General features: G+C 44.9%; 1 protein-coding gene across 4 annotated transcripts in view; it reads right to left on the reverse strand.

The window, feature by feature from the left end:
• C2CD2 (C2 calcium dependent domain containing 2) overlaps nucleotides 1-26,485 on the reverse strand; it is a 41,104-nt gene extending 14,619 nt beyond the window's left edge. The window contains exons 1-10 of one of the 4 annotated variants that reach the window (XM_049835208.1): nucleotides 26,102-26,482; nucleotides 23,926-24,024; nucleotides 14,935-15,054; nucleotides 14,409-14,510; nucleotides 10,404-10,526; nucleotides 9,978-10,098; nucleotides 6,800-6,908; nucleotides 3,718-3,779; nucleotides 1,148-1,287; nucleotides 684-855 (exon numbers count right to left, since the gene is read on the reverse strand). In XM_049835208.1, coding sequence (XP_049691165.1) covers nucleotides 684-855; nucleotides 1,148-1,287; nucleotides 3,718-3,779; nucleotides 6,800-6,908; nucleotides 9,978-10,098; nucleotides 10,404-10,526; nucleotides 14,409-14,510; nucleotides 14,935-15,054; nucleotides 23,926-24,024; nucleotides 26,102-26,410 — 1,357 coding nt within the window. In that variant the 5' untranslated portion in view covers nucleotides 26,411-26,482. Of the gene's footprint in view, nucleotides 1-683; nucleotides 856-1,147; nucleotides 1,288-3,717; nucleotides 3,780-6,799; nucleotides 6,909-9,977; nucleotides 10,099-10,403; nucleotides 10,527-14,408; nucleotides 14,511-14,934; nucleotides 15,055-23,925; nucleotides 24,025-24,475; nucleotides 24,671-26,101 lie in introns of those variants that run through there. The other 3 variants (XM_049835212.1, XM_049835211.1, XM_049835209.1) reach the window with 3 other exon arrangements.

Consider the following 26,485-nt stretch of genomic DNA (forward strand, 5'->3'; position numbering starts at 1 on the left):
TTATACCAATGTTAAAGACTGTTCAATTCATAAGTGTTGAGAAATTCTCAACACATGCCCTCTATAGTAACCTGACCCTAAAAGACCTGTGAAGCGTAGGAATTTATTGGTTTTTAAACATTTTACTGTAATATGCTAGACAACACCCGCTTAAGTAAAAGATCTACTTTAACGACTCAAAAGAATGCAGCACTTCATGAGACTTCACACAAAGACTGTTTAGAGGTTTTACTTTCATACTTATCCCAAGAAGAATCAGAAAGTCTAATCCTGAGAGGTACACTGAAAAAAACTTTGTCATAAGATAACACCAAATCTTATTAGACATTATAATATAGACCAAGGCACAGGATGGTCCGTCATTGGCAAACAGTCTAAGAGTCTGATACTTCTGTCATGTGGAAAGCCATCCACCAAAACCAAGCTCTTCTGCATTATCACTCTACCATGCAGCTTTAAAGTGTGCATTAAAAGGAGCATTAACCACTCCTCTTGTTAACAGCAAGGCTTCATGAAAATTAAAAACCTGGTTCTGAAGGATACAAACAATGCCCCCTACCATCAACACATCAGAGAAGTCTGGACAACAGTGCTTCTCCTTACATCCCACTCTCTCCCCAACCTCTGTTCCCCATGGATAATCCTAAGAGTGAACACAGAAAGAAGGGGAGTTAGTTCCTCACCTGTGCTCAGTGGAGATGATCTCCCTTCTAGACGAGGTTTGGTTTTCACAGCAGTTACAGTAGTGACCACAGTCCCACAGGGCATCACAGTGCGATCCTTTTCTATCTTAGTAGCTGGCACTGGAGAAGAGACTTGCCATGTCTTTAATTCACTGGCCTCTATGAAAGAGAACTAGGAGGACAAAAAAATGTCACCTTAGAAGCACAGTCAAGCAAGAAGGACACTAACATTTCTAGCTAATACCCCTTTAGCATTTTTACTAACATTCAAAAATCAAACGGCTAATTCTTCTGATAGACACAAATACCATGTGAAGTGTTACCATGCAATCTGAATGCACTACTCTGAACTCAGCCACGAATGGCACTGCGCTGCGAGTGACAGTCCAAAGCACAAGATGAGCATTCAGAAGTACTTCCTGAAGTAAAAGATCCACCGTCAAACCATCCAAATGCAGTAGTACCTCTGCACTAATGGATCCCAGCCCGGGCCCCGGCTCTGGGCTGCTCTCACTGGTGCTGCTGTTCAGTGCAAAGCTTTGCTGGCCAGAAGGCTGTTTCCTGAACAAGTCTAGAGGTACAGTCACCTTTGCGGACAAGGGACCTAGAAGAAATAAAATCAACCAAATCAGTACACATCTGAGCTGTCAGTATGTTTAAGGGCAAAAAGACAGGATAGGAGGAGGAAGAACACAGGCAGCTAATTGCAAGAACTGGTTCTACACCATGGGGCAGAAACATGGCACTTTTTACAGCTTTCTTTCCATTTTACGACTTTGCGTCAGCCTGGCCTAAGACTGTGCAACAGGAAAGAATGGAGACATGAAAAGTTACTTATTTGCCACTATCTCTGGCCACCTTTTTTCCTGTATATGCAGAATGCTTAGAGGAAAAGAAAACATCTAGAAATGCTACTATTAGGTTCTTGAACAATCTCTATAACCCGTTACCTGTATCCCTCATTTCAGAGAACACTCTGCATTCCTGGTAAACTAGTATAGCATTAAGAATAGTCTTTCTTGATTTGAACTTTAGTGCAAGTTCAGCAGTTCTCTTGTTCCTCCCCTTACTTTATTATCTACACTAGACTGGACCAAACTATTAGCAAAATTACTGCACAATTTCAGATATGAAATCCTAGTTTTCTGCAAAATACAAAGACAAGTAGAGAACTAAGCTATATTCACATTACCCAGCTCTCTCCTCACTAATATGATTCTACTTTGAGTCTTCTATTCAAAGTTTTGGGAGAAGAACAGCTAAGATGGTACGGGGGAGAAAAAAAAAGACAGTTGACAGTACAATCAATTAGGACTTTTTTCTTCAAGAAACCAGGTTGGTAGTTACACTCTCAGTAGGATATGGAACATTACTGGTATTGTTTGAAAGACCCATTACTAAAGATGCTTAGGTACAGGCAAGACTAAACTTTATGCAAGAAACAATATACATTTGCTGAGTGTATATAAATCCCATTTTTTGGTTAAAAATAAAAAAACCAGCATCCACATCAGAGAAATTTTTTAACGCATTTGCCTACATTTGAATTCCCAATCCCTCAAATAACTGCAGATCATATGCGAGGTATTGCACCAACTTTGTATATCTAGATTGTTAAAAATAAGTACAGTAACACAAAACCAAAAATCAAACACAGTCCACTTGGCTATATTACGTATTAACAGTGGCTTAGATAAAATACTATGACCTAAGGAATTACTGACCAAGCCTTCATCCACTATCACAAGACAACAAGAGTAAAAGCATATTTTTTTTAATCACTGGATATGAAGACCTTTGGCCAATACTTTCAACTTTTTCCTGAACTAAGCTGAATACAACTGACAGTACTAAACCACAGAGAGATAGCCGAGTGTCAAAAAGTAATGCTTCTTTTTTGTTTTACACCTGAAACCTGACATAAGAAGTAAAAAGCAAATGGATCCAAGAGGTGAAATGATTACTACTTCCAGCTACAGCAAAACTCTGTATCAGCAAAAGAATGTGCAGCATATACGAGAAGAACTTACGATGTTGTGTCATCACTTCAATAAAGCCCAAGTCATGAAGTATTCGGAGCAAGTTTACAAAGCTCATGTAAACACCTCGGCATGCTCTCTGGTCTCAGCACCCACCTAGCCCTCACCCCCACTAGGAAGGTAATGCTTCTCCAAATAAACCAAATGCAATAGTTCATTGGAGGGGTTTTCTTGCCACTGAAGGCTAATTGCAAACTGCAACAACAGAATCACGTAGTAAAAATGTTTCAGTCCCCATGTTTTATATTTAATCCAATGTAATCAGAATTAGTGTGTTTTATACCTGGTAATTGCTAGGCAGCCTCTGGGGCTTGAAAAGGAAGGATTTAGGATTAACACCTATGACTCCCCTTCAGCAACAGAAAGCCATGGAAAGCTTAACTTGAAACCAAAATTACTCACAGTAGATCTGTTAGAAGTTTAGAAGGCTGAAAAATTAGGATATCAGCACATGGAAGACTCGGTATGTTGACAGTCTAGAAACTCAAGGTTTCTCTGTAACCTTAACTCGGAGGACAGACACATGTGAACAGTGTATTCTCTCTTTTGTCCAAGATTACTGATGGAAGCAACAGTGTACATAGACAGCACTTAACCCAGGTCAATCAGCATTGCCTAAGAATGCTGCAATTTTGCATGGATTTCAACTCTGGGACCTACATTTAAGGACAGGCTTACAGAGTTTAAAAACACAAACTTAAGTCATAAACTTTCCCCACGCTGGCTGTTTTGCACGAGTTTGGCTGGCTATTTTCAGCTGATCTCCCTTCCACAGCTGTTCTTTCCCCCAAGGCTGCCTAGAGCCATGCTTGAGGCATACCCAAGTTCACTACCAGGCCAAGTCAGTATAAGACATCTACACTTTAATGTGGGTTCAGAAATCTGACAGTTTCTTGTTTGCCTATACAGCCGGGTACAACTAAAAGAGGACTTAGGTCAACATTTAGCAAGGCTCACAAGCTAATCATGCAAAATAATTCAGTTTTAATACTTACTATCCAACTTTCCATCTTCTACTATTTGCAGTTGCAATGCTTTTGATTTGGCACTTAGTTCACTGTGAAGTAAATGAAACTATGTTAGGTCTTTGCAGGCGAGCAGATTTTTCTTTCCCACTTAGGTTTTCCCCTTTCCCATTCTGGTTGCCAACACTAACTTTTCTTGGTCTGCACTAAGCTAGGCAGTACAACTTGCTAACTGAGGCAAGCAGCACTGCTGGGCTGCTGGGCACGCTGCATGCATAGCATCTTTTCGACCTCAGGTAAGACTGACTAAAGGTATCACAGTCAGAAAAACTTTGCTTGCTCCTCTCCAGCACTGTTGCAGAAATTTGACTGCCTGAACTTTCAGAGGCTTTTCTTCTCCCCAGCAGTTGACAAACACTGCCCTTCAAGCAGATGTTGGCCCCTAGTCCACACCACAGCACCAAGAAGCTATTTTTTCCTGGCAAGATCAAATTTCTAAGTCAAGATGCTGGAATAGGTCTAATCAACAACGCATTCAAAGCTGCAGGGCATCCTGTCAAAGCAGAAAATTGTCCTGCAAAAGCAGGAGAGATGCAAGTAAATAAAAGCAGTTACAGTCTTATGTGAGAAGAGTCAGTATTACTTCTCCGAAGTAAGACTCAAGGATGTTGCAGGATAACAAGAACTAGTTTCTGTGCAACAGAACCAATGTGAACAATTAGTAGAACTACTGGCATACGTGGCTCTTCCTAAGATGGACTAGTCAATAGATACAAAAACTTTCTTCCGAGACAGTGAAGCGAACTGGGTACCTACTGAGGAACCTCCCAGTAAAACTTGATTTTATAACCTTCTCAGTAGATGTTCTGCCAAAAACCTTAAGGGCATGCACATATGTATCTTATTTTTGTATGTCTCCATTTCAGGGTGGTGTGATCTTGGTTGCAGACTTCCCACCTCCATAAGATGCTGTGGGACATCATCTATGCAGCAGGTTTTAAGCTTTTCCCTGCCACTACCATCCCGCCCTGCAGCTCCAAAACTTGAAAGGAAGCACCTTGATGGCACTATTGCTGCTCTTCCCATGAAGCTAAAGCAGAGCCTGACATGGTGGTCAGTACACTGGTCTTCAGAGTCGGGGGTATTTTCACTTCTGAAAAAAGGGTGGAGTGGGGGAGTGGGATGTGAACTTGAAAGAAGGTATGCAGCCAAATCCCTATCACTCATCTGTAAAAGTCCCCAAGCTTACCTCATGCACTTCTGAAAAGCAGCCAATGCTGTGGAAAACCCAGCATTATGCCTAGCATCAAGGCCAAATTCCAGTCAACTTAATCACATCCTGCCTGCCCTCTCTCTGCACTTTCAGTTGGAAAGGGTATTATTCTTACAAACTTCCTGTCCGAAATCATTGGGAATGTGTCTGCCCTGTGACACCGAGCGCAGATGCTGTTCCACCAACAGATGGCTGAAGTGATTCACAGACCCAGTGGCTGAAGCACTTTGAGATACTCCAGAACAGAAAGCTGCTACAGAAGTGCAATTTTTCCCCTCTTACTGTGGAGAAGAAATCTTATCATGTTAATCCTCAAGTCTTGATGGTAATGCAGGACACTGTCACAAAAGAATGTCGTCTGATCTGCAGCTTTCCACAAAAGCTATAGGTCCTCATAACTAAAATCAGACTTTGTAAGTCGTTGGATTGTATGCGACTGAAGGAAGACAGCTTCCTAGCTGCTTTTCCACTTGACAGCAGGATGAGAACCAGGTGCACACGCCCCATCAGACCACATAAAAAGGTGAGGCCTTTCAGTGTTGCTCTACACATCAATTTTTCTTTGCTGACTATGGTGACTTGTAATCATCTCCACTGCCTCCACACATGCAGAGGGGTCTGGTGTTCTCCAAGTCCTGTACAACTTGTGATGACCGATCCCGGCGCCTTCCTTCAAATCAAGCAGCCCCTGTTGCTTTTCCCCTCAGCTCTCCTGTTTCTGCAGTGCACGCTCTGTAACGTTCACAGGTGCAGTCCAGCAGACTGCGATGAGGGGGCAGAAAAAGATCTGTGTGCTGCACACTCGCTCCCCCTTCAAGTTGAGGAGGAGCACGTGGAAGTGCACACCGCTCCTCGAGGAAGAGAACACTCGGCACGGACAGGCACAGGTCTGAATACACGCTCAGCTCCTTGTAAGCTAAGCCGCTGCTTTGCAAGAGAAGGAACAGATACAGTGGATGCCAGGCTGTGACTACAGTGAAGAAAAACATCAGACAAAACCAACTGAAATACCACTCTCTAAAATATGGGGTGAGGGGAGAGAGAGAAATGGAACGGAGATGGGAGAGGAAAGCTACAGAAAGAACTAGAGAGACTCCACTGCACACAAGTGCCTCTCACATTAATAATCTTGTAGACAAAAAAGAAAGCAGTATAATGCATGGCAGCACCTCTACCCTGTTCCCCTGGGAAGCTGCTTCTGCCTGCCTATGCGTGTGTTTAAAGCCACTAGAGAAATATCCCTTGGACCCACGCTGCCATCAGTGACTCGCCCTTCTTCAACTCATACAATACAGAAGCTACTGGTTATTTTCTGCCCTGCTGCTAGAAAGTGGAAATGAAAACAGTTTTAGAACTGCTCAATTTCGACCTTATTTACAGAAGCTGTGTGAATCACAGAATACTGTGCAGGCTGCCTGAAATTCCCATTTTTGCTCTATAGAAAAAAAATCTAGTTAGTTTTACAATCTCTTTTTTATCATAGCCACCATTCTTTTAGATGGTCATTTTTTTTGCACATTTACATTTCCCACTCAGCGGAGGCAAGGGAGAGACATCAGATTTTCTCAAATGCAGTTTTCAAGGTAAAGTGACTTTAAAACCTTACTAACACTTTTTTTGGCACTGTATGATAGAACAAGGCGATTTATTACTACTGTTACTGCTGTCATTTACTAGAATCAGACATGTACCAGGGAAGATCTAGAGACCTATTTGATCTCATATTCATGCAGAGGGTAATTAGATATCCTTAAGTCCTTACCAGCTCCAGATTGCTAACCTTGCAGAGTTTAAGCAATGCTTCACTATAAAAGTATTCTCAGTAGGTAAGTTACTTACAAGATAAACTCTTCCTTCCAAAAGGGATTTGCAGCATTTTTGGCTACAGAGCTGGAAAACTTCTGCATAGGGTCATTCAACTGAACTATACATGCAAGGTTTGTGCTGCCTGTAAGGGCAAGAAAAAAATCAATATCCAGTTATTAATATTTCATCACCAAGAGTCACACTTACTCAATAGAAAGCGAAGAACCCCCCTCCTTATAACACACTGCATTTTTTAGTAGACTATTGCAAACACTTCCTCACCCTCCCACAGAATAAATTTCTTCCCTCAGTTTGTATACCACCTACATTAATGGCGACGGTCAAGACTGCATCATCATTGTCCCATGCACTGACCTGATTTAAATTCTGGCATGAAGCAAAAAAGCACAGGCATAAAAAGATCAAAAAGGATGGGGACACAGAATGAACAGCAAGGTGGTGGTGGTGTGGGTGCGAGGGGGGCAGGGAGTAAAGTTGCTTTCAGCTGCTGTGAAAAACCCAGAAGTTTTCCAACTTCCTACTGGCCAGTCACAGTGGTTTCTTTGGACATCAAAGCAACCTTTTTCTGCTAGCAAGTGAATGATGACAGTAGTGTTAATTAAACAGTGGCTTTGTGGACTGCGGCTCTTAACAAGTTCACGGCATTTTAGGGTACTGGTGCAGAATTATCTCTACCTTGATCTTGGAATTTAATAGCATGGCAAATTGGCATATTAGAGTAGTTATATTGCTGCTCCAAGGGGAAATAATATGTACAATGCATTCCTCTTACAACAATTTCTTTTGTATGGCTTTCACAGCATCAGAATTCGTTTCAGTCCCAGTGTTCCAAAAAATCAAGGAAAGCGGCAAAAAGCTCAGTATTGACTGTGCACAAAGCAAACAGAACATATGCTGCCTCCAGAAGAATCTAGGTGTATATTCACTAGCATCAACTCTCAGTTGTTCTCTGGCGGTGCATCGGGGCTGTCGATGAGTCCTATCTCGGGCACAGAAGCAGCTTAGGTCTGGCAAGGTTATTAGAGGAGACAAAGCACTGTGTACACACAGCTTATTTGGGATCCAAGCTGACCCTGGAGTAAGTAGTTTAGCTGCCTTCACAGTGAGCTGAGCCTGAGTTAATGAACCTGGGGTGGTTTTCTGTTAACCCAGCCATATGTCTCTGCCGCTTGCTCTTGCTGCCAGCAGCGCTCAGCAGCCCGGGGCAGAAACGCCTCTATAGCTCTGCCTGAAATTATACCAGCACCACTGACCGACTGATACTGAACAGGGTATTTCAGCATTTCTTCCCTGCACACCCTGCTGTACACAACTAACAATTTTTGCCTTAACAGAAAAAATCACTTTTGCCCTAGATGATACACCGTGGACCATATAGTACTAAATCTAGGATAATCTTTGTTTACATACACAAACTAAGGAGATAAAAACAGGCACAGCCCATAAGCAGAGACCAGTTCTGCTACTGGTTACTCACTACTCGAATAACACATCTATAGGAAAGCCACAACCTCCTATAAACCATGTTAGCATTCATGGTTTGTAAGATGATAATGATCAAGACAGACAAACCACCCCTCCCCAACCGTCTATGTGTATCTATGCAGGTTAGCCTGCAATATTGCACACACTCACGGAGTTCAAGAGTTGCAACAGGATAATTAATTATTGTTGCAAGACAAGGCCAGGAAAAGGGAAGGGAACAATGATTAAAAGGCAGCAAGCTATGTCCAGAAGCTAGCATCTTCCCAGCTGTGCAGTATTTCCACTGGATTTTGAGAGTACCAGCTAAACCCCACTATGAAGCTTTATTTCTCATACTCGTTCTAAGTATTTACACTCCCAGAATGCTAAGGAACCAGCAAAATTCCCTCCATCTCCTAGAATAGCAAATGGTGATTTTGCTCTCAATATCAGAGTTCCCAAAGTAGAGCACATTAATTGTCCCCTCTTCTTCTCATTTTCACAGAGGGGGCAGAGAGGCTTCCCGTAAGATCAATCTTCTGTTGTGTGCACCATATGCACATAAAGGTATCTCTTCTCATGACTTTTAAAGGCAGACAAAATGATCTTCTCTTTTGAAAAGTTTAGTTTGCACTACAAAATTGTAGAGTAATAACAAATTCTGAATGAGTTTTCCTGCAACCTCCAGTTTCCAGCACAGTTTTATTTATATAGGACATTTCACTGCAGAGTTCCAGAACGGCTTTAAAAATAATTTGTTTTGAAAAAAAACAGTCTGCAGAAAGTTTTAGGGGAATCACTTCCAACCAGGATGAGCAAAGCAGCATTACGCAAGAGTCTAGGGCAGAAATCTATTACATCTAACCGAAAAAAGGAATATAGCAAGCAGGATATATTTATCCAAAACTAGCGCCTTGCCCAATTTAGCAGCCACGAGCTTCCATTAAAAAGACTGTTATGGAATTGTTCATGACCATAAATACCAGAGCCTCCAATTTGTATTTCCGCTGACAAAATCTGAAATATGCTTGCTCATGCCTCAATCAGTGATGGAGGCGTGCTTGCACTTGAAGAAGTCCAAATACTTGCGAGACAGGCTTGGTGCTTCTTTCCAAAACTAACGCTGCAACTTCACTAGGCAGCGACCTCCTTTTTGGCTTCATTCTCCACTTGCAAGAGGTAGTCCCTCCCCTACCCACAGAGGTACTTATTAGGGGGGAAAAAAACCCTGACAACAAAACACCACCTTTGAGGAGAATCTACATAGAGGAGGGGAGGTTTAGATAAATCAGCAAATTGCTCAAAAGTAACAAAAAGCAGCTGTAAAAATGTAATACTGAACCAAACCAATCTCATTGCTAACAGTTAATGGAGAGTTGGATTTGAGCCCCTCATCTTAGGTACACCTGAAGCGGCAACTTTCAGAAATTAAAACTAAAATCAAGAAAGTAATCAACCAACTTCATAAATATGCTCATTTCAATTTGGTTTCAACAAGGATGGATTTGTTTACAGGAAGATCAAGATGTTTAAATACTCAAATAAACCAAAACATACACAGTTTTGTACAAGCATGACTAAGTCTGTTTCTCCAAGTACAGCAATTTTTTACATCTTCTTTTGAGAGACGGTAGTAACCCAGAACTTCCAAATTATTTCAGCCAAAAGGAAAAAAGCCAAACCCAACCCTGCTTGAAAACGAGCAGCATCGCACGGGCTATGTTACCTGCAGCACTGTGATCAGTTAGGTTTACTGCGATGTTCTTCACCAGCAGTCTGAGTTCATGAGCCCTTGGAGGTTTAGGCGGACTAGTGCCCTGAGGGAGAAGGCTTACATTCTGTACATTCTGTGAAAAGCAAGCAGAACAAGAGGGATCACACATATGCAAACACCAAATACTTTTAACTTCTGTCACATCGATATAGGGGAGCAGACATGCAATGGGGTGTAACATCAACAGATAGCCACACGGGAGTTATGATCATAAAGCCTCGGCTGCCAAAGGTTATGTTGTTGTTTTAAAGATGCGTTCCAGTTGTTTCTGATCACTGAGCAGTGTTAAAACGTACTTATTTGTGAGTCATGAATATATAATAAAAACACTAAGCAGAAGGAAACTTCTTAAAAGATTCAGGTAGGAATAAGACTTACCTGAACCTCCTTTATATCTGTAGGCCTCGTACTCAACACTACAGATGGAGAAACTGAGCTAAAGAGGCTCTTCAAAACATCTCTGAGTGTTTCAGATATTGCACTTGTCCCTGCTGTCTGTCCCTAAGAAGAAACAAAACAATCATGCTTGTCAAAACCCAGAAAAAAGAAGTTAAGGCAAAAATTAATTTGGTATATCTAAACCACCAAAGCTATCAAACATTAACTTTCTCAGAGAGAGACATGGTTTCTGTTGCCAGCAACAAAATGTAACAAGAGATCATGCAAATAATTACTTAAATTTTTGTATTATGCATTAAAGGAGAACTAGAAATAAACACTGAAAAAGTCACATGCTGTTCCGAGAGTTAGGAAGGCACAGCTATTAACCACAAAACCAGAAGTTTCATTAACAGTTTGTATCTTATGATGGTGTTTTAAGTTTTTGTACCGCTTTGCACTCCACCGAGAGAGCAGATCGGGTTATCAGATAAGCAGATCGGCACTGTTCCAGTGTTTAATGGGAGTTATGCCAGCTTGCAACAGCTGAGAAGCAGCTAATCCTGTGCTGCACTGAAAAAATATTACAGCATCTCTTGGAGGTCTTCAACCTCGCTGAAAAGTGCACTCTATGGACAGATAGTCATGTTGCTCTGGGGAACTGACTCGTATGGCTGTCCATTCAAAAAATCTCATAGCAATCTGCACTTAGCACCGCTGTCTCTGAGGGATCAGAGCATACAACGGGTTTTGCTTACACACATAGCTTCACACAACTAAGCGTAAGGTGTATGAAGACGGTGACCCGTCCCTGATCTCCCTGTGCTCCCGGAGAAGCCCGCTTCCCATGTCACACTCCTCAGAACGTCGCTTCTGCTCGGTTACCTACAGGCAGTGGATTTTTAAATTAAGCTGTCGCAGAAAGGGCAGTCTGATACCCAACTTCTCTGAGGGTAGCACATGAGAAATCTCAGCAAGGTTTCTCTTCTAAAGAAAAGATTGAAGTAGGAGACAAAGATCTGACCTAAACAACAGAGGACTCATCTGTCTTTTCTCACCTGATATCACACCTGAGAGACTTTACTATTACAAGCTTTAAAAGAAAGGGAACTGATTTATAGGTGCAGATAGTGAACAGCTGGAGAACGCAATAATCACACAAAGCAGAGTAAAGGGACCCTTCTGCATGCTGCTCTGTGGCGGGAGCACGCCTACAGCCGGCACGCCACGGCCAGCAAACAGGGCTCTGCCGCAAAGACAAGGCACACCGACCACAAGGACACCCGATTTGCACCAGCAGGGAGATCAAGCGGGGGACTGAAGGCCTAATCCTGGTAGTTTGCCTCGATAACACCGCGGCTGCGCACCACCAGCTTGCGGTGCTACCGGACCCGCGCTGGTGCAGCCGTGCGGCACAACAAATCTGCGAAGCGGTAACAGCTCGAGCGTCGAGCAACCGCATCTCTGCGAACGTGGCAGAGCGCAGGCTTTGCTCTCCCACCCTGGACACCCTGCACCACGCTCCCCCATCACAGACAGCTCTTAGCACAAGAGGCAATCCGTCGTTTCAAAAGCCCCAGTCCTTTCTTAGGTGTAGGAGAACGATCGTGCAACGGCTTCCGCGCTCCTAAAGGTACGCTTGCAGCTTGCACAACAAGTGAAACAGATTTGGAGTAACAGCCCTTTCCCAATTACCCAGGTGTTACAGAAATATTTAGGGTGTTTCATAAAAATCCCAGGAATGTTGTGTACAGAAATCCTGTTTTGCTGCCTTCTTACCTAACCACCCTTTGATGACAGGTCGCTACAGTTCAAAACATAGAACAGCATCACCAGTCCCACAGAGACTCTGCTTTGTTCACACCGTGCTCCCTCAAACAACCGCCAAGGAAAGGGGCAGCAGCACGCTTCTGCAACTTGCAGATAATAGTCTTTTACTTTAAGAAAATATTGAAGTAAAGTAGGCTGTCTAAAGCCTCAGTTTCAATAATTTCATTACTTATGTTATTTAAATAAGCAGGTAAACCATGGTTAGTTTTCACTGTTTCAAAGGTAATTTCCCTCCCCTGCCTTCACCTAAACACTGTTTGATGAAGAACACTGTCAAATTGTAAAAACCCATCCACCTCTCGCTTTGCCATCAACCTAATCTGATGTTTGGTATTTAACAGTAACAACAGCAACAATAGTCATTGGACTTCTACTAATAGCTATTTTCTGATGTTTCCATAGTTATTTGGAAAGCAGCTTGGTTGAAGAGCCTCCTGTCAGCCCAACCTCATTTTTAGCCATCCTTATCTGGAAAGTAATGCTCCATCACGACACCCTCTACAAGGCAAGCCATAATGGCTCAACTGCCAACCAAAAAGGCTTAAGACGACACATTTTACTTTGGGTATGACGTGAGCTGGAGCCGTACAGCCAGCTACTGTGGCCAGCTTGAGGCACACCAGCACGCAAAGTCACAGTGGCACAACTGCATGCAAACCCGAGCCCTGACAGTCAGCCAGGTTGCCAAATGCAATTCAGGTTCACCCAGCTATGGTCAACAGAAAACAATTATTACGTCCACCTTGTTTGACTGATGACAAAACCACTGTGTAGATAATCAGACACAATTAAAGGTATTTATTTGTATATATAATATTGCTTCCAAAAGAGGAAAAAACAAGACACAAAAGCTGACATTTAAGTTTAGAAGCTGAAGCAATTTCCGAGGTGTAGGCTGCTCACAGGTTTTAGTCCTTTGTTTATTGCCTCGCCTCTTCCCTAAGTGCTAATAGAAACTTCAAAGTGAAAATAAAGCCCTTAGCTATTAAGAACTTAACAGGCTCATTTTAAAAATGCAGGCAAAGCACAGCAAATTACAAGTCCTTTGCTACTCTGGACTCGGGCATCTCTCACAAAGCAGGTTGTGAAGTCCAGTGACTGCACCAGAGTCATCTGGGTTTCCCAGTAAGTACTTAATGACTGTTCAATATGTGGATAATCAGCATGCCACCCCAACACGTGAAGGTCGTTTACACTGCTACCCATGCACAGTAAAACCTACATTAAAACACACTTCAAAAGACTTGTCTTAGTTATGAGTTTCACATTTTTGTGTACAAAAACTATGTTAATAAATTATTATGATTCTAGGTCACTCAGTACAGGTCTTTAGAAGCAGCTCTACTATACAATAAACCTATTTTTTAACAAGGCCTTCAGTCAGAAAACCAACTTCACAAAACACAAGCAAGTGTTCACCCACTGTTGTAAGAAAGGCTTAAGTCACCACATTTGTGCCAAAAAAAAAATAAATTGTGAAGGGTCAAAGGCAGAAGAGAACCTCAGTCATGAAGAAACTTTTTCAGGGGATGTCCCAATAAAAAAACCCCAATGAATCACTGTTTATATACTAAGATAAGGTGCAATTCCAAAAACATCAAGATATTTTTAGATCATCCATCATTTCCTTAAATAATTGTATTTTTTCAGAGCTGTTTCTGAACTATTGTTGCCAGATTTCAAAACTGATTTAAGTCAAGGATGGGGCAACTTTGTAGTTACTTTGATGGGAATATCATTACAATTGGGGTTTTTTGTTATTTCAAAAGCATCTGAGAAGGTATTTAAGGAACAGACATTTTTCACACTTTTGAATTTGGTTGAAAAATGTTTGCCATTCGTCTGTCAAATACAGACCTGATTTATCTTTAATGCTTCAGTAATCTTGAGAAAGGCGCCTAGACTTCAGAGATGTAGGGTTTTGATGGATGAGCCACGGCAGACGTCGCTGAAGCAGTTCAAGATGGCACTGCCAACAGGTAACTGCTCCACGCTTCTACTGAAGGCAGCCAGCAGAAAGGAACGGGCATTTTTGCTTCAGCTCTTCCAGCCTCACCTGATACCTTAGCTCTAAACACTTCTACTATTAAGTTAAAGCATTACACTGGGGTTTGCACCAAAGGGATGGAGACCCATTTTCTCTACCATTACACCAAATAAAAGTTACTGACTGACCTCCTGCACTGTTGGCTGGATTTCAAAGTTGGTTTCATTGGTGTTAATGAGGAACCACTCAACTTTGACATCTTCTCCTTTGTCTTTCACATAGAGCTGAAGCTGTGGATAGGAAAGCAGTTATTGGAGAGTGTTCTGGTGTCCTGTAAAGAAATTGTAGGTCAAGCTCTGCACTAAGGCTCACCAAAGGAAGAATGATACCAGTTTCTGAGCAAGTAAATTCAAAGTGACCATCTAAGAAGGCAGAAGTTACTTAAGCTTTGGGAGTGCATGCCACTCAAAAAAGTGCATTGTTGTTCTATACAGCCGAGTAGTCTAGCCAACATGTTATTCATCCACAGTCTCCTAAAGAGGCGGCTTAATTTATGAATTTATCACTTGCCCCAGAGGGAAACTGTAATATTATTAAACATTCCACCAGAGTTAACATGAGTTTGTATGCATTTTGCAAACAGGAGGTTCAGCTCAGCTGTGGGATGGAACGTAGCAAAAGGAAAAAGAGAGAGAACAACACTTAACACTTTACCTGCAAGTGAAGTGGAGACAGTTTCACGCTGTACGACTGACCTTCCGCAGCTGCTGGCGAAGTATGTGAGACAGTGACAACAAATTTAACGGAATCTCCCACGACATTACAAGAAACCACCTAAAGAAATGAAAGGGGGCAGGGGGGGAGACAAGGGAAGGGAAAACCAGTTTAGTCTTCAGAAGAAGGTTTGGTGAAGGCAAGAAAGGAACTAAGAAAAGGAAGGACTTTAAGCTACCAGAATTATGCTGAATTCCATAGGTGGGAGATTTCTAAGCAATTTCATTAACATCCCTACCTCTTTTCTGTACATTCACTTCTAAAAACCGTAGTTCATTCATTTCTGGATGCAGAATTTAATAGCTGGAAATTCTGGTATTTTCCAAAATTCCTTTTGCATTGTTATCCAATACAACAGTAACTCCTCACCTGACAAAGACTCCTTTGTGTTTCATGTATCTACCTATTAAAAGCTCAAAGATCACAGTTTTGCATCAGGGAGACAAAGAAGTTTGTTCTTCTTCCTCTTCTGCTCTGAACTAAGCAGCCTACCATAAGACAGCTGGTTTTACTAAACAAGATTAGTTTTAGCGGCATCCTACAAATGTGAAACTTCAGCATAACCCTACTGGTGAAGAAGAGGATTTTGTCTGTGTAATTCCAGTTCCCAGTGGGGTGGGGAGGGGCAGGACCCTTCAAAAGTTTACTCAAGTCTTTGACCAAACCAAGAAAGGTCCTAAAATTTGGTGACAAAGCTAAATATCTGGGACTAGTTTGTTTGCCACTTGACTATAACAGACTTCACTGAGTACACTCCCTCACTTTTATGAGCAGTAATTTAACTTGTTATCACACTGAGTTTACAAACACAGCATGGTTTTTCCTCCCTCTCCTTTGCAAACCAAGGGAGGTGCCAGAGCTGCCATGCAAAATTCCCGGAGTGTGCCGAAAGCGCCTGGCAGCACAGGAAAGCCCCAGGTACCCAAGTCAGAAATCACTCATTACATCAGAGAGAGAAGCTCACTTTGCAAACAGCTCTGCTGACTGAAGACAGCTGCTTGTCACTGTCCCTCTGTGGTTACCCTCCCCGCAGCTCCCCCGTTGGAAAGGATAGCTGAGCCCTCCTTAGGCTGACTCAGGCAAAGTTAACCAGGTTAGTGCAATGCGCAGACAAATAATTTGCTGTGAGATTTGTTTGACGGAAACTCTGCATTTATGCTATTAAATTATGTTTGCGCACTTATTGCTTCACTTATAGGCACTGGAATTGAAGCTGAAGGCTTTAAACTGAATCATGTACCTTCTGGAAGACGCTTATCAGTCTCTCCTTAAACATATTTCATCTCCCTGGGCTCTACACCATACATTTTAAGAAGGACCAGAGCAGTATCAAGGGCTTCAGAGCACATCCATTAAGGTAGAGACTTAATTACAAAGGAGGGGGGAGGGGGTGGACATGACAAATAAAAATCTAACCACACCCACAAGCAACAACATTTGCCTTTTCAGGTTTGTCTTCTGCAAATTATAGTTTAGAAGTGGACAAATCAGTTTCCCTCACTTCACCCCTTCCCCAAAGTCTAAATTCCTTCAGAAGTGATTTCTGACCCTTAATCCCACATAATCAACGTGAACACCCACTATTATGATGTATCATAAAGGATTTTTAAGCATTTTTAATAGCTAACAAGACTGAAGAGCCTAACTGCTTATTTTACTTGAGTTGAAACACAGAATTGCTCCTTTCATTCAGGAGGGTGGATTGGCATGGTGGTTCTTTAAAGACCTCTGCCTTCTTTTTCAAGGGCAGAGGAAGGAAAAGGACAGGTCTGATGCAAAAGCTGCTGACACTCACAGGTCCTAAATGCAGTAGTTTATCATCCACGCACATTTCGTCCACACATGCATAGGAAGTTCAGTGCATTCAGAACAAGTCGGACTTGCTGCACCTATGATGCGGAGCCATTTGTCTGGAATTTCTGGATGTCTAAGAGCCAAGGTTGCCAGGTATGCTGTTGATTACTGCTTAAAAAAAAGTGTGGCAGGAATGTTGGTAGATGAGTTAATGTGCCACTTTTTTCTTAATCGTGTTTACTTCTAAGTAAAGGATGGAAACAGACACTGCAGGTGGTGGAACTTTCACTCTTCTTTCTACACCTTGTCAAGAGATGCTAAATCCATTTTTTTATATTTGTACCTTTAGTTTATGAGCCCAAACCAGCAGGGTTTAGGCTTTTAGTCTCCTTGATCAATTTATTTTCTGGCAAAGACATCTATCAAGTCTTACTCCCCTTCTCCCTTCACTTTTAATAAAATAACAGTGGTCTTCAGGTACAGAGGTCTGTTCATTTTTAATCCCATCAGAAAAAGGAGTGGTTCCATGTTTGTTAATGGAAAATAGTATGTCTTTATATCAGGCAAATCCCTTTGTTCTGGGAGCAGGATGGATTATGGAGTCAGAAGACTGAGAGAAGTAGAATTCTAGGCTGGAATTTGAAGAGAAAGCAGTTCTGTTTTCATCTAAGATGCTGCCACAAGTGGTAAGAAGTTGATTAAAGAGACCGCAACTGCCGCTTCCCTTTTGAAGTGACATTCCTTTAGAAGTGTAGTGGATAATTTTGACAGAGGAGAGGAGAAATATGTAGGCCGTTTTCCCCAGAACAGTTACATGAAGAAAAATACTGAAGCTTCCTGTGCTACGTTCCTCTTCCTCCATGCCCCCATCCAACTGGCTTCCTCAAATTCATTTTCTCTGCACAGATGAAGAGCAGGAGAAGGGACGGTCAGGCAAAGCACCCCTTTCTGGTCAACAGGGGTGAGAAAGAGGAAGGATAGATGTTCACAAGAAACTGGACTGATGGGAAGGGAGTTGCTCTTCAACCTCACTTATCTTCCTCATATCTCTCTCTCCCACCCCTCCTTACAAGGGACATCCCCAGTCATCAACACCTGGTGATTTAGAGTCTAGAAAACCTGTCATTTTTATAACAAACTGCTCTTTAAAAATTAAGCCCTTGCAGCACCACATAACAGCTGTAGCCAGCTAATTCTGGACTCCCAGAGAGGTCACACCCCAGCCCTCTCGTTATCTTCCATCTGGACAAGCAAGACCTTCTAAATTAGCAGAAATAGGGTGAGGTGAAGTAGCAGCACAAAGAAACCAGGTCTCTTCTACCAGCAGGACCAAGGTATCTCTTCCCTCCAGCACCTCCGTAGCTCTAGCCTCCTCCAGCACGAGCACCCCGTCACCAGCCAAGGTCTCTCCATGCACTTTGGGCATCATCATCTTTGGGCATTTTGGTTTCCAGCCCTTCCTCAGCTGCCTTCATCAGCAAGGCTGCGTCCCCGCTCCTCCTCAGCCCTCTGCCACCCCTCTCCGAGGACTCCTGGCACTTGTTCAGGGTTATTCCTGCCGTCTCCTCAACACCCTCAGCCTCCCTCCTCAACCGCTGCCATCCCCGAACACGCTAGGCCACGACGGGGGGGCGAGCCGCTGATGCCTGGCCTTTTCGTTACCCTTCCCTCCCCTCTCCACGGGCGGCAGGAGGTTCCCTCTCGTGGCCAAGGGAGGGTGAAGGGCCGTGACTTCAGGGGGAAATTCCGACAGCCCTGCTGGAGAAGGTCTTCTTCACCTCGCCCAGGCCCCAACCGCATCATGTGCCTGTGGAAAACCCTCAGCATTACAGGCCTTGACTGCTTTTTCTCCAGAAGGAAATCAGTTTTACTGCAGTTGGTATTTATTTCCAGAAAAAGCAGGTTACCTGAGGTTATTCAGTCGTATGTAAGTAATACAAATCTTTAACATTTTCGCAAGAAAATGAGTATGCACCGTCAGGCAGCCACACAGCAAAAGCTGCGTTGATCTCAGCTGTAGGGATCAGCATGCTATTAGGTTTAGGACCCCCATGATTTCCCGTATTTGGAGTACTACTCTGCGAAGGAGAAGGCTCTTTTTTTGGCATGGAAAACTTATCTTGCCAATGGCCACACAGACAGTTTGTGCGCTCAGCTTAAAACCTCACCATAAGAAAATTTTCCAGTCAGAAACCTCTGCCTTTTGATAGTCATAACACTCAGCTGTTCAGAAGAATTACATGATCTTCCTTGGTTACCAGAGCCTATGCATTAACTTCTTGAGGGGCTTTCTCTAGCTTCTTCACCATTCCCTCATTACCCCAGCAGTTTACCAAGTGACACAGACAAACTGAAGGAGGGAAGACAAATGCAATGTTTAACACAGGCACAGCTAGGGGCGGATCTTTAGAAGCCGGTATCAAAGAGAATTTGCCTGCAAATATAATGAGACAACCCCAGACCAGTTTTCCAAAACAAACAATGGTAAAGACCAGGGTGAAGGCAGGGTGAGTGGTGGAATGAGTGCAGGAGAGAGAGAGAGAGTTACCATGTCAGCAACAGAAACAAAGCAGAAACTGATAAAACATGTGATTTTATCCACTCCTGTGAGACCAACAGACATATAAATTCAAAAAAAGTGGAAAAAAGGGGAGGGGGGATAAAACAAGCAAGCAGGAAATGCAAGGAGACAGGACAGGAAGAATTTTCAACCTGCCTATCAAGTTAAGTGAAATCAATGCGAGGACAGGAAGCAGTACTTATATTTAAGAAGGGGGGAAATAAATAAATACCAGAAATAGACTTGCTAGCTTGGCTTCACCAACACACAAGTCTTTACAAACCGTTAATGAGACAGCATAGCTGAAGACATGGAGACCACCAGAAGACAATAAAACACAGGAGAGGTTTGCCAGTCTGTGCTATAGTAGCTTGGAGAGAGATTCAGTTGCAGAGACACAGGCACATTGTGCCATGAGGGTCCTAAGGCATCCCTGAGCCCTGCACTCACGATAACCTTCACGATATGTTTACTGACAGCAGGCACCATGGAAGAAAATTAAATACATTAAGGATAAAGGATTATACTAGTACAGAAACTAAAAAAACAAGAAAAAAAAAGAAAAAAGCTGCATGGGCCATGATTCCACTTAGGCTTGTAAAAAAACCCCAGTCATTAAAGCAGCAAAGCTCCAGGACAGCTTTTCAAGCAAAACAAGGAGTTAAAAGACAACAGGAACTGCACATGATGGTCAGGGCAGTTCACCCCACCAAAAATAATCAGAAATAAACACACGTAGGTAACTAGGAGTCATCCCAGTTAGTACCGTAATGGTGACAACAAGAAACCAGTCTTTCCTGGAGCAGAAAGCGGCCTTTGCTGCACAATGTCCCTACCTGCTTCAGAGCAAGTGGAACTGGAAGCCCCGATGCCCCAGTGCTGCATGAACACAGGCTGCCAGCTCGCAGCAGGGTGGCTGCAAACAAAGTGATACCAAGATGAAACTACGACAGCTGTGTGGGTGAATAAGGCTTCTTTGGGCACGCTGCACAGTTCATCAGAAAACAGGACCTCTCACAAGCCTGCAACACAGCCCTCCCTTCTCTCCACCTCCTCCCTCAGCAAGATTCATCACAGAAAAATTAACATGAAGCTTTCACATTTGCTGTTGCCTGTTGTGATCCAAGGCAGTCATTCCTTGTATAGCAATTTATTATCACTCATTAAAGGAATGGCACTCTGAAGGCATTTTACCCCTATCTATTTAAGCATGAAGCAGGGAAAGAAGGGAGACTTCTGTTGTAGCCTGCTCCATCCAAACTCTCTGTGCCAAGTCCCCAACAAGGGAATCATCTTTTTTTGTTGCCTTTTTTGTTGTTGTTGTTGTGAAGTTCAAAGCCTCTGGAAATAGACTGCAGTAATGGAAAGGCTGGCAGAATTAGCTAAGAATATCCCTAATGTTTACTTTATTAAAACAAAACAACCAACACCACACAATGAAAACAGGCCACCTCATTCTATATATTTAGGCTCTGGCCCAAATTTGGAGTGAAGGCGATGCATAAATAGAGGCTTTGTCAAGAGGCAGTGTGGTGTAACCTTCAGCCACAGAGCAGCTCTGTCCCTATCACAATGGCTTTGGCCAAGCTGACAACCAGCAGCTTCCCCAACCATATCTGCAGCACTGCACTATGGAGCATACACCAGTTTTACAACTTTCAGCTTCTTCAAGGCAAGGACAGTACATATAGATCTAAGGACTGCACGTGTCAGTGTATGTCCTGGTCATAAACAGGGCCGTCAGCACTAATATAATAATTACAGTTTGGCTGGCAATCCCATATTGTTTTGGAGCAAGACTTCCCAGGCAGGAGGCTCGCTCCCAGCACCAGGCAGACTCATCACCTGGCTGTGCTCCATGGCCCAGCATTCAAGAGGACAGAGAACCATCAACCACAAAAGACATACCACAGGACTCTATCAGCATACAGCTGCGTTAAAGTATTACACATCCCATGTTTACTGCTATTTTGATCTCTCATCCTCAAACGTCCACTTTGATGACCGCAACCTCTCTGATGCAAGGTCAAATCCGTATGAGAAACAACATGCAATAAATCAAGCCCTGACTGCTGAACCAAGGCACCTATACGCTCTTGTCATACAGACCACAAGTAAAGCAGCATGTTGAACCGGTTGCAGGAAAACAGTCTTGTGCCAGCTGATGCCTCAGGCAAGCGCAGAGCTCTGCGGGATGCTACAACACTGATAAACATGCAGCACTTGGTCACAAATTACGTTCAGAGCCAGTCACACCAGCAGTGAGTTACAAACAGGTATCCTAAGTTTGAGTTTGGATAAGCTGCAGAAAGAGATTTCAATTTCACATGCAAAGATTAAGAGTTTGAAGAGCAAGGGGGGAAAAGAAAACACCACAAAACCCCTCCCTTTGGACTCTTGGTATTAGCAGTGGAATATGTAAGAGAGATAATCACCAAATGAGAAAACTCCCAAGGTGTTTACAGAAAGGTATGTATTTAAGGAAGGAGGGAAAGTAACTACCAGAGTGCCACTCTAAGGTTATTACACACTGAAATCCAAATAAATATACAGGTTGTATGTTAACTGAAGGAGTAAGGATAATTCAGAGAAATTTTTCCAGCAGCTGTGCACAAGACTACGGAAATGGGTTTTGGGACAGTTCGGAACAACCCAGTTTACGTAAGGAAACCTGTATTAATCCAAAACATTTTTAAATGTGCTTATATTAGTTTAAGCTGCTGCGAAACCACATTAGGTTGCTGGCTGCAGTATAACAGCTCGATTAACATACTGAAATGGCTCAACCCAAGGTCAGACAAGGACCAGAAACTGCGCAAGAGAGGGTGCTGGACTGCAAAGCCACAGGTAGAGGAGAGCAAGAGAACAGCCCTACAGCAGTGAGCAGTTCCCTGGGCTCAGGCTGCCACAAAGCCAGCCCTTGCTGCCTTCTGCTGCCCAAGCTTAACCACAGCAGGTTCAGGTGCCCACAGGGCACCGCAGGCACTAACTCACCTCGCTGCTACGGCAGTCAGAATCTACAGTTAAGCAAGACAGAAGTTAACTGAGGACTGCAGCAGAGATATTCCCAGTGGTACAACATGACTTCAGGGAAATCCAGGACTCCGGCGTTGTGCCTTGGTTCTGGTACACAGGCGAGGTGAAAGCAGGTTTCAGCCTTGAGACGCTGCTCTCATCGTGGTCCAGCCACAGGCACAGTACTCTGAGCACACAGCTGGCCCCACACACCCCTGCTGAACTTTGACACTAGCCAAGGGCAACCAGCAGACCCAAACCTCCTGGCCACCTCCCACTGCCAACATATTTGCAGCCCTGCCCGCCTTCCAGCAACATTTTAGACACCGCGCTGCAAGACACCTGTTTTTTGTGCTGTTAGTTGCTAGCTTTTATTTGTAGCAGATGTCCCTCGGTTGCTGGCTTCACACATTATACAGCACACCACTTTTAGACCGAGCAGTCCCCTCTCCTTACAATTTCCCATTGTGGTGTCTTCCAGTGGCACAGAGTAACACTAATGCCAATTCTACAGCCCTAGCAACTCCAGTCTCTCCAGCCCCACTGCTCGGGCAGGGACCACTGGTAGGGAGGAAACAAACAAACAAACAAAACGAAAAAAAGGGGGCAAAAAAGAGAGAGAACACTTGCACAAACAACTTTACGTGTTGGCAATCCCCAGCTGCCACCAATCAGGGTGTGCCTACAAGTGTATCAGGCAGATAAGCATGCATAATTTTCAAAGGAATCATAGTAGAGCTGCTTAACATCTAAATCAGACAAGCAAACCAAAATAACAAAGCAAAACTAGAAGAAAAGCATTAGGCTAATTTGATGCAGGTGCCTAAAGCTGAGGACCAGTTCAGATGTGACTAGTAGTTACAGTCACTAGGATGAAAATGCAGAAGCTATCATTGCTAATACGCACACATACATTTTTTTTTTTCCTTTTAATGCATTTTTACCCTGTTCTAAGAGCCATATTCTGCCTTAGTTTAATTTTACATGCACTAAACTACTTCCCAGTATGTGGGGTAGGGGCAGGAGAGGAAGAAATAGACAGTTTGCTCCTCACTGAATACAGGATCCTGTAGAGTCAGGACTTCACCCTCAGGACTTTGTACCTGTTCCACTGATCCTTACCCAGCTCCGACTTATGAAGCAAACCTGTAATCAGCCACACAAACAGCAAGAGGCAGACAAAGATGTTTTCCTGTCCCTTTCCTTCTTCATGAAGAAGTCCCCACCCCACACTTCAGCAATAGGATGGGGAACCATTGTACCGAACGTGGGGGCGGGAGGAAGAGGGCTGCTGTACGAGTTCATTGAAGGCGTACCTATAAACTTGGCATAACCCTGGTTATTGTTCATTTGGTAGAAGCCCTGGAGCACATTCTGCTTATGACTTGCAAAAGAAGTGAATCAATGCAAAGACAGGTTCATTAGCGAGGCAGCCTCCTACCAGCCTTGACAAACTTAGGTCAAGGGTACAGAAGTATTGACAAATAAAATTCCCGCTGATACTGGTAAGAAAAGTTTACATTGCCTGCCCAAAAGTACACTGAAACAAAACTGAAATTTACCTTCTCTTGAGCTGACTTTACAACACTAACAACTTGTTTAACTGCTAGCTCAAGTGGTTCTGGTGGGTCATCTTCCTCAAATGTAAGCAACTGTGAATCCTAAGAAAGAAGAAAAAAAGAAGCATCATTACGTGATGAACCCATCGCTTGGAAACGAGTGATAAAAATGCACTGCCAGTGAAGTTCCTGGAAGAACCAGAGGCAGAATTATACATGTATGTCAAAACTTTTATGTATTAATTGCACGACACCTCGCTACATGATACAGGGTAGAGCCCAAACCCCTATACTTAGGACACAACTACGGGCCTAATCATAACTCATCTTTCTCCGCAGCAGAGCATCAAGGTACACAGCACAGTGCAGAGCGAAGCCCATGAGCAGTGACAGAGTTCAGTGAAACCGCTCTTCTCGAGTAAGGATTAGTCAGTGCTGTAGTTTTAAAACGCACTTTTGGTTTGGCCTAGTAATATGGCTGCACTAGGCTACGCCAAAACTAAGAAAACCCAAGTATCAACTTGCAGAGGTGAGGAAAGAAGCCTTCCCCTACCCAATCCTTCCTCATGTGTGATGGCAGGCAGTGATGACAGCTACTCAGTCTTCACACAGACAGCAAGGAAAAGACAGCGTATACCTGTTTTGGCAGTGAGGTCATACTTTCAGAGGCATCAGCACTCGCATTCTCCACCTGCTTCCCACACCGAGCGGTCAGCACCGCTTCCCTCGTCACCCGAGGTTGTTTTGCACGCAGGAATGTCGTTAGCTGTGTGCTGCTGGCATTGTTTTGGGAGCCTGACAGCGGGAGCAGCGGCACGCTGCAGTGCCAGGCAGTGAACTCATGGCAAGAGATGGTTCCAGCGGCTTGCCCGGGCAGGGAGGATGCATGTGCCCCTGTCAAAGCGGCTTTGGTCTCTGGTCTGGGACGGGAAGCTGATGCTCGTTTCTAGTTACTTTCAGTTCCTGGCACCTGTCCTCAAGCAGTCCGGGCTCTCCTCTTCCACAAACACAAGGCAAACCTTTGTTTCTTAGCACCATCCATGCTTTTCTCAACTGCACCGTGCAATTTGAAAGGGCAGGCGAAGTATTTTCATTCTGCTGCCCTAATTTACAGTGAAGCCTGGAAAGTGTTAAAGTGCTTTCCTTATCTTTCACACACACCCGTTGCCCCGCTCTTCCTTCTCGCCCGGCCTGCTCTCTGACATGTAAGAAGAAAGCACGCTGGGGCCGCAGGGAAAGGAACCTCCTAGACCTAGGGAGAGGGCTGCGCACAAAGAGACCTGGGTACGTGCCGCTTGCTAGATAGCTTAGCCTCAGCGTTTCCCACCGACACGGCAAGGGTTCAGTCCTCAGGACCCGTCAGTTAGGTTGCCGCAGCCTCGCCTAACCTCCTTGCCTCTTAGACCCGGGCATACCACCACAAACCAACGAGCAGGATGCCACGGCGTGCCCTTTGCAAGAAGAGTAGGATGGGAAGGGAAGGGGTACCGCGTTTTGCGCGTCTTATCCGACCTGGGTTAAAATCCAACTGACCAAAACCGGAGAAGCCCACCGTCCTCCGGAGGACGCCAGCCCTCAGTGTTACACCGCCACGCACACGGGTTCAGCGTGGCCTGAGACAACACGAGTGAAGGAAGCCCCAACTCCGGGAGTTATTTGCCGAAAGACCGGCCCCGTGCCGGCGCCCAGGCCAGGAAGTTTCCATTGTTTCCTCCTCCCCGCACCCGAACTGTGTTCTCGGCAGCCCAAGCCCCTGCCAGGGGCCGCGGGGGTCACGGCATTCCCTCCCCCTCCCGGTCCTTCCCTGCACCCACGCGTGCGCCCGCTCCGTGCCTCCGGCCAGCTCCCTCCTGCAAATTCCTGCCAAGCAGCCACCAGACACAGACGTGCGTATACACATAAGCAAACGTATACACACACACACGCACACACAGCGGCAGGCGCTGCCAGCACCCCGATGTCTCTCTCTGGAGCGAGGAGTCCCCGGGGTCCCCACAGCCGCCCCTCGCCGGGAGAGACCTCGCCCGCCCCGGCGGGACGGCCGGCAAGGCCCCGGCTCCGGCCCGGCGGACGCGGGGGAAGCTCCGCGGCCGGGCGGCGCCCCCCCCCCGCCCCCGCCGCCGCCGCCGCCGCTTCCCCTCCCCGCCCGCCGCCCCTCACCTGCGTCCCCTTCACTCACCGCCCGCGCCGCCGCCTCGGCGCGGAGCGCCGCCACCCAGGCCCGCCGCCACTGCCGCCGCCAGCTGCCCAGCGACAGCGCCCAGGCCAGCACCGAGCCGCCCTCCTCCAGCAGCTCGTCCCGCCGCGGCGGCGACGGCGGCGGCGGCGGCAGCAGCAGCAGCGGAGGCGGCGGCGGAGGCCGGCCCCGCCGCAGGGCCAGCAGCGCGTACTGCACCAGGTAGACGGCCAGAGTGGCCAGCGCCGCCACGAAGAGGGCGACCAGCGCGCACCAGCGCAGCTCGGCCAGCCCGCCCGCCAGCCACGCCATGGCTGACCATAATGGGAGCCGCGCTACCGGCCCCCTCCAAGGCTCGCTCCGGCGGCGACGGGGCCGGGCAGCGCC

The sequence above is a fragment of the Accipiter gentilis genome, chromosome 32 (assembly GCF_929443795.1).
Source record: "Accipiter gentilis chromosome 32, bAccGen1.1, whole genome shotgun sequence".
Classification (NCBI taxonomy): Eukaryota; Metazoa; Chordata; class Aves; order Accipitriformes; family Accipitridae; genus Astur; species Astur gentilis.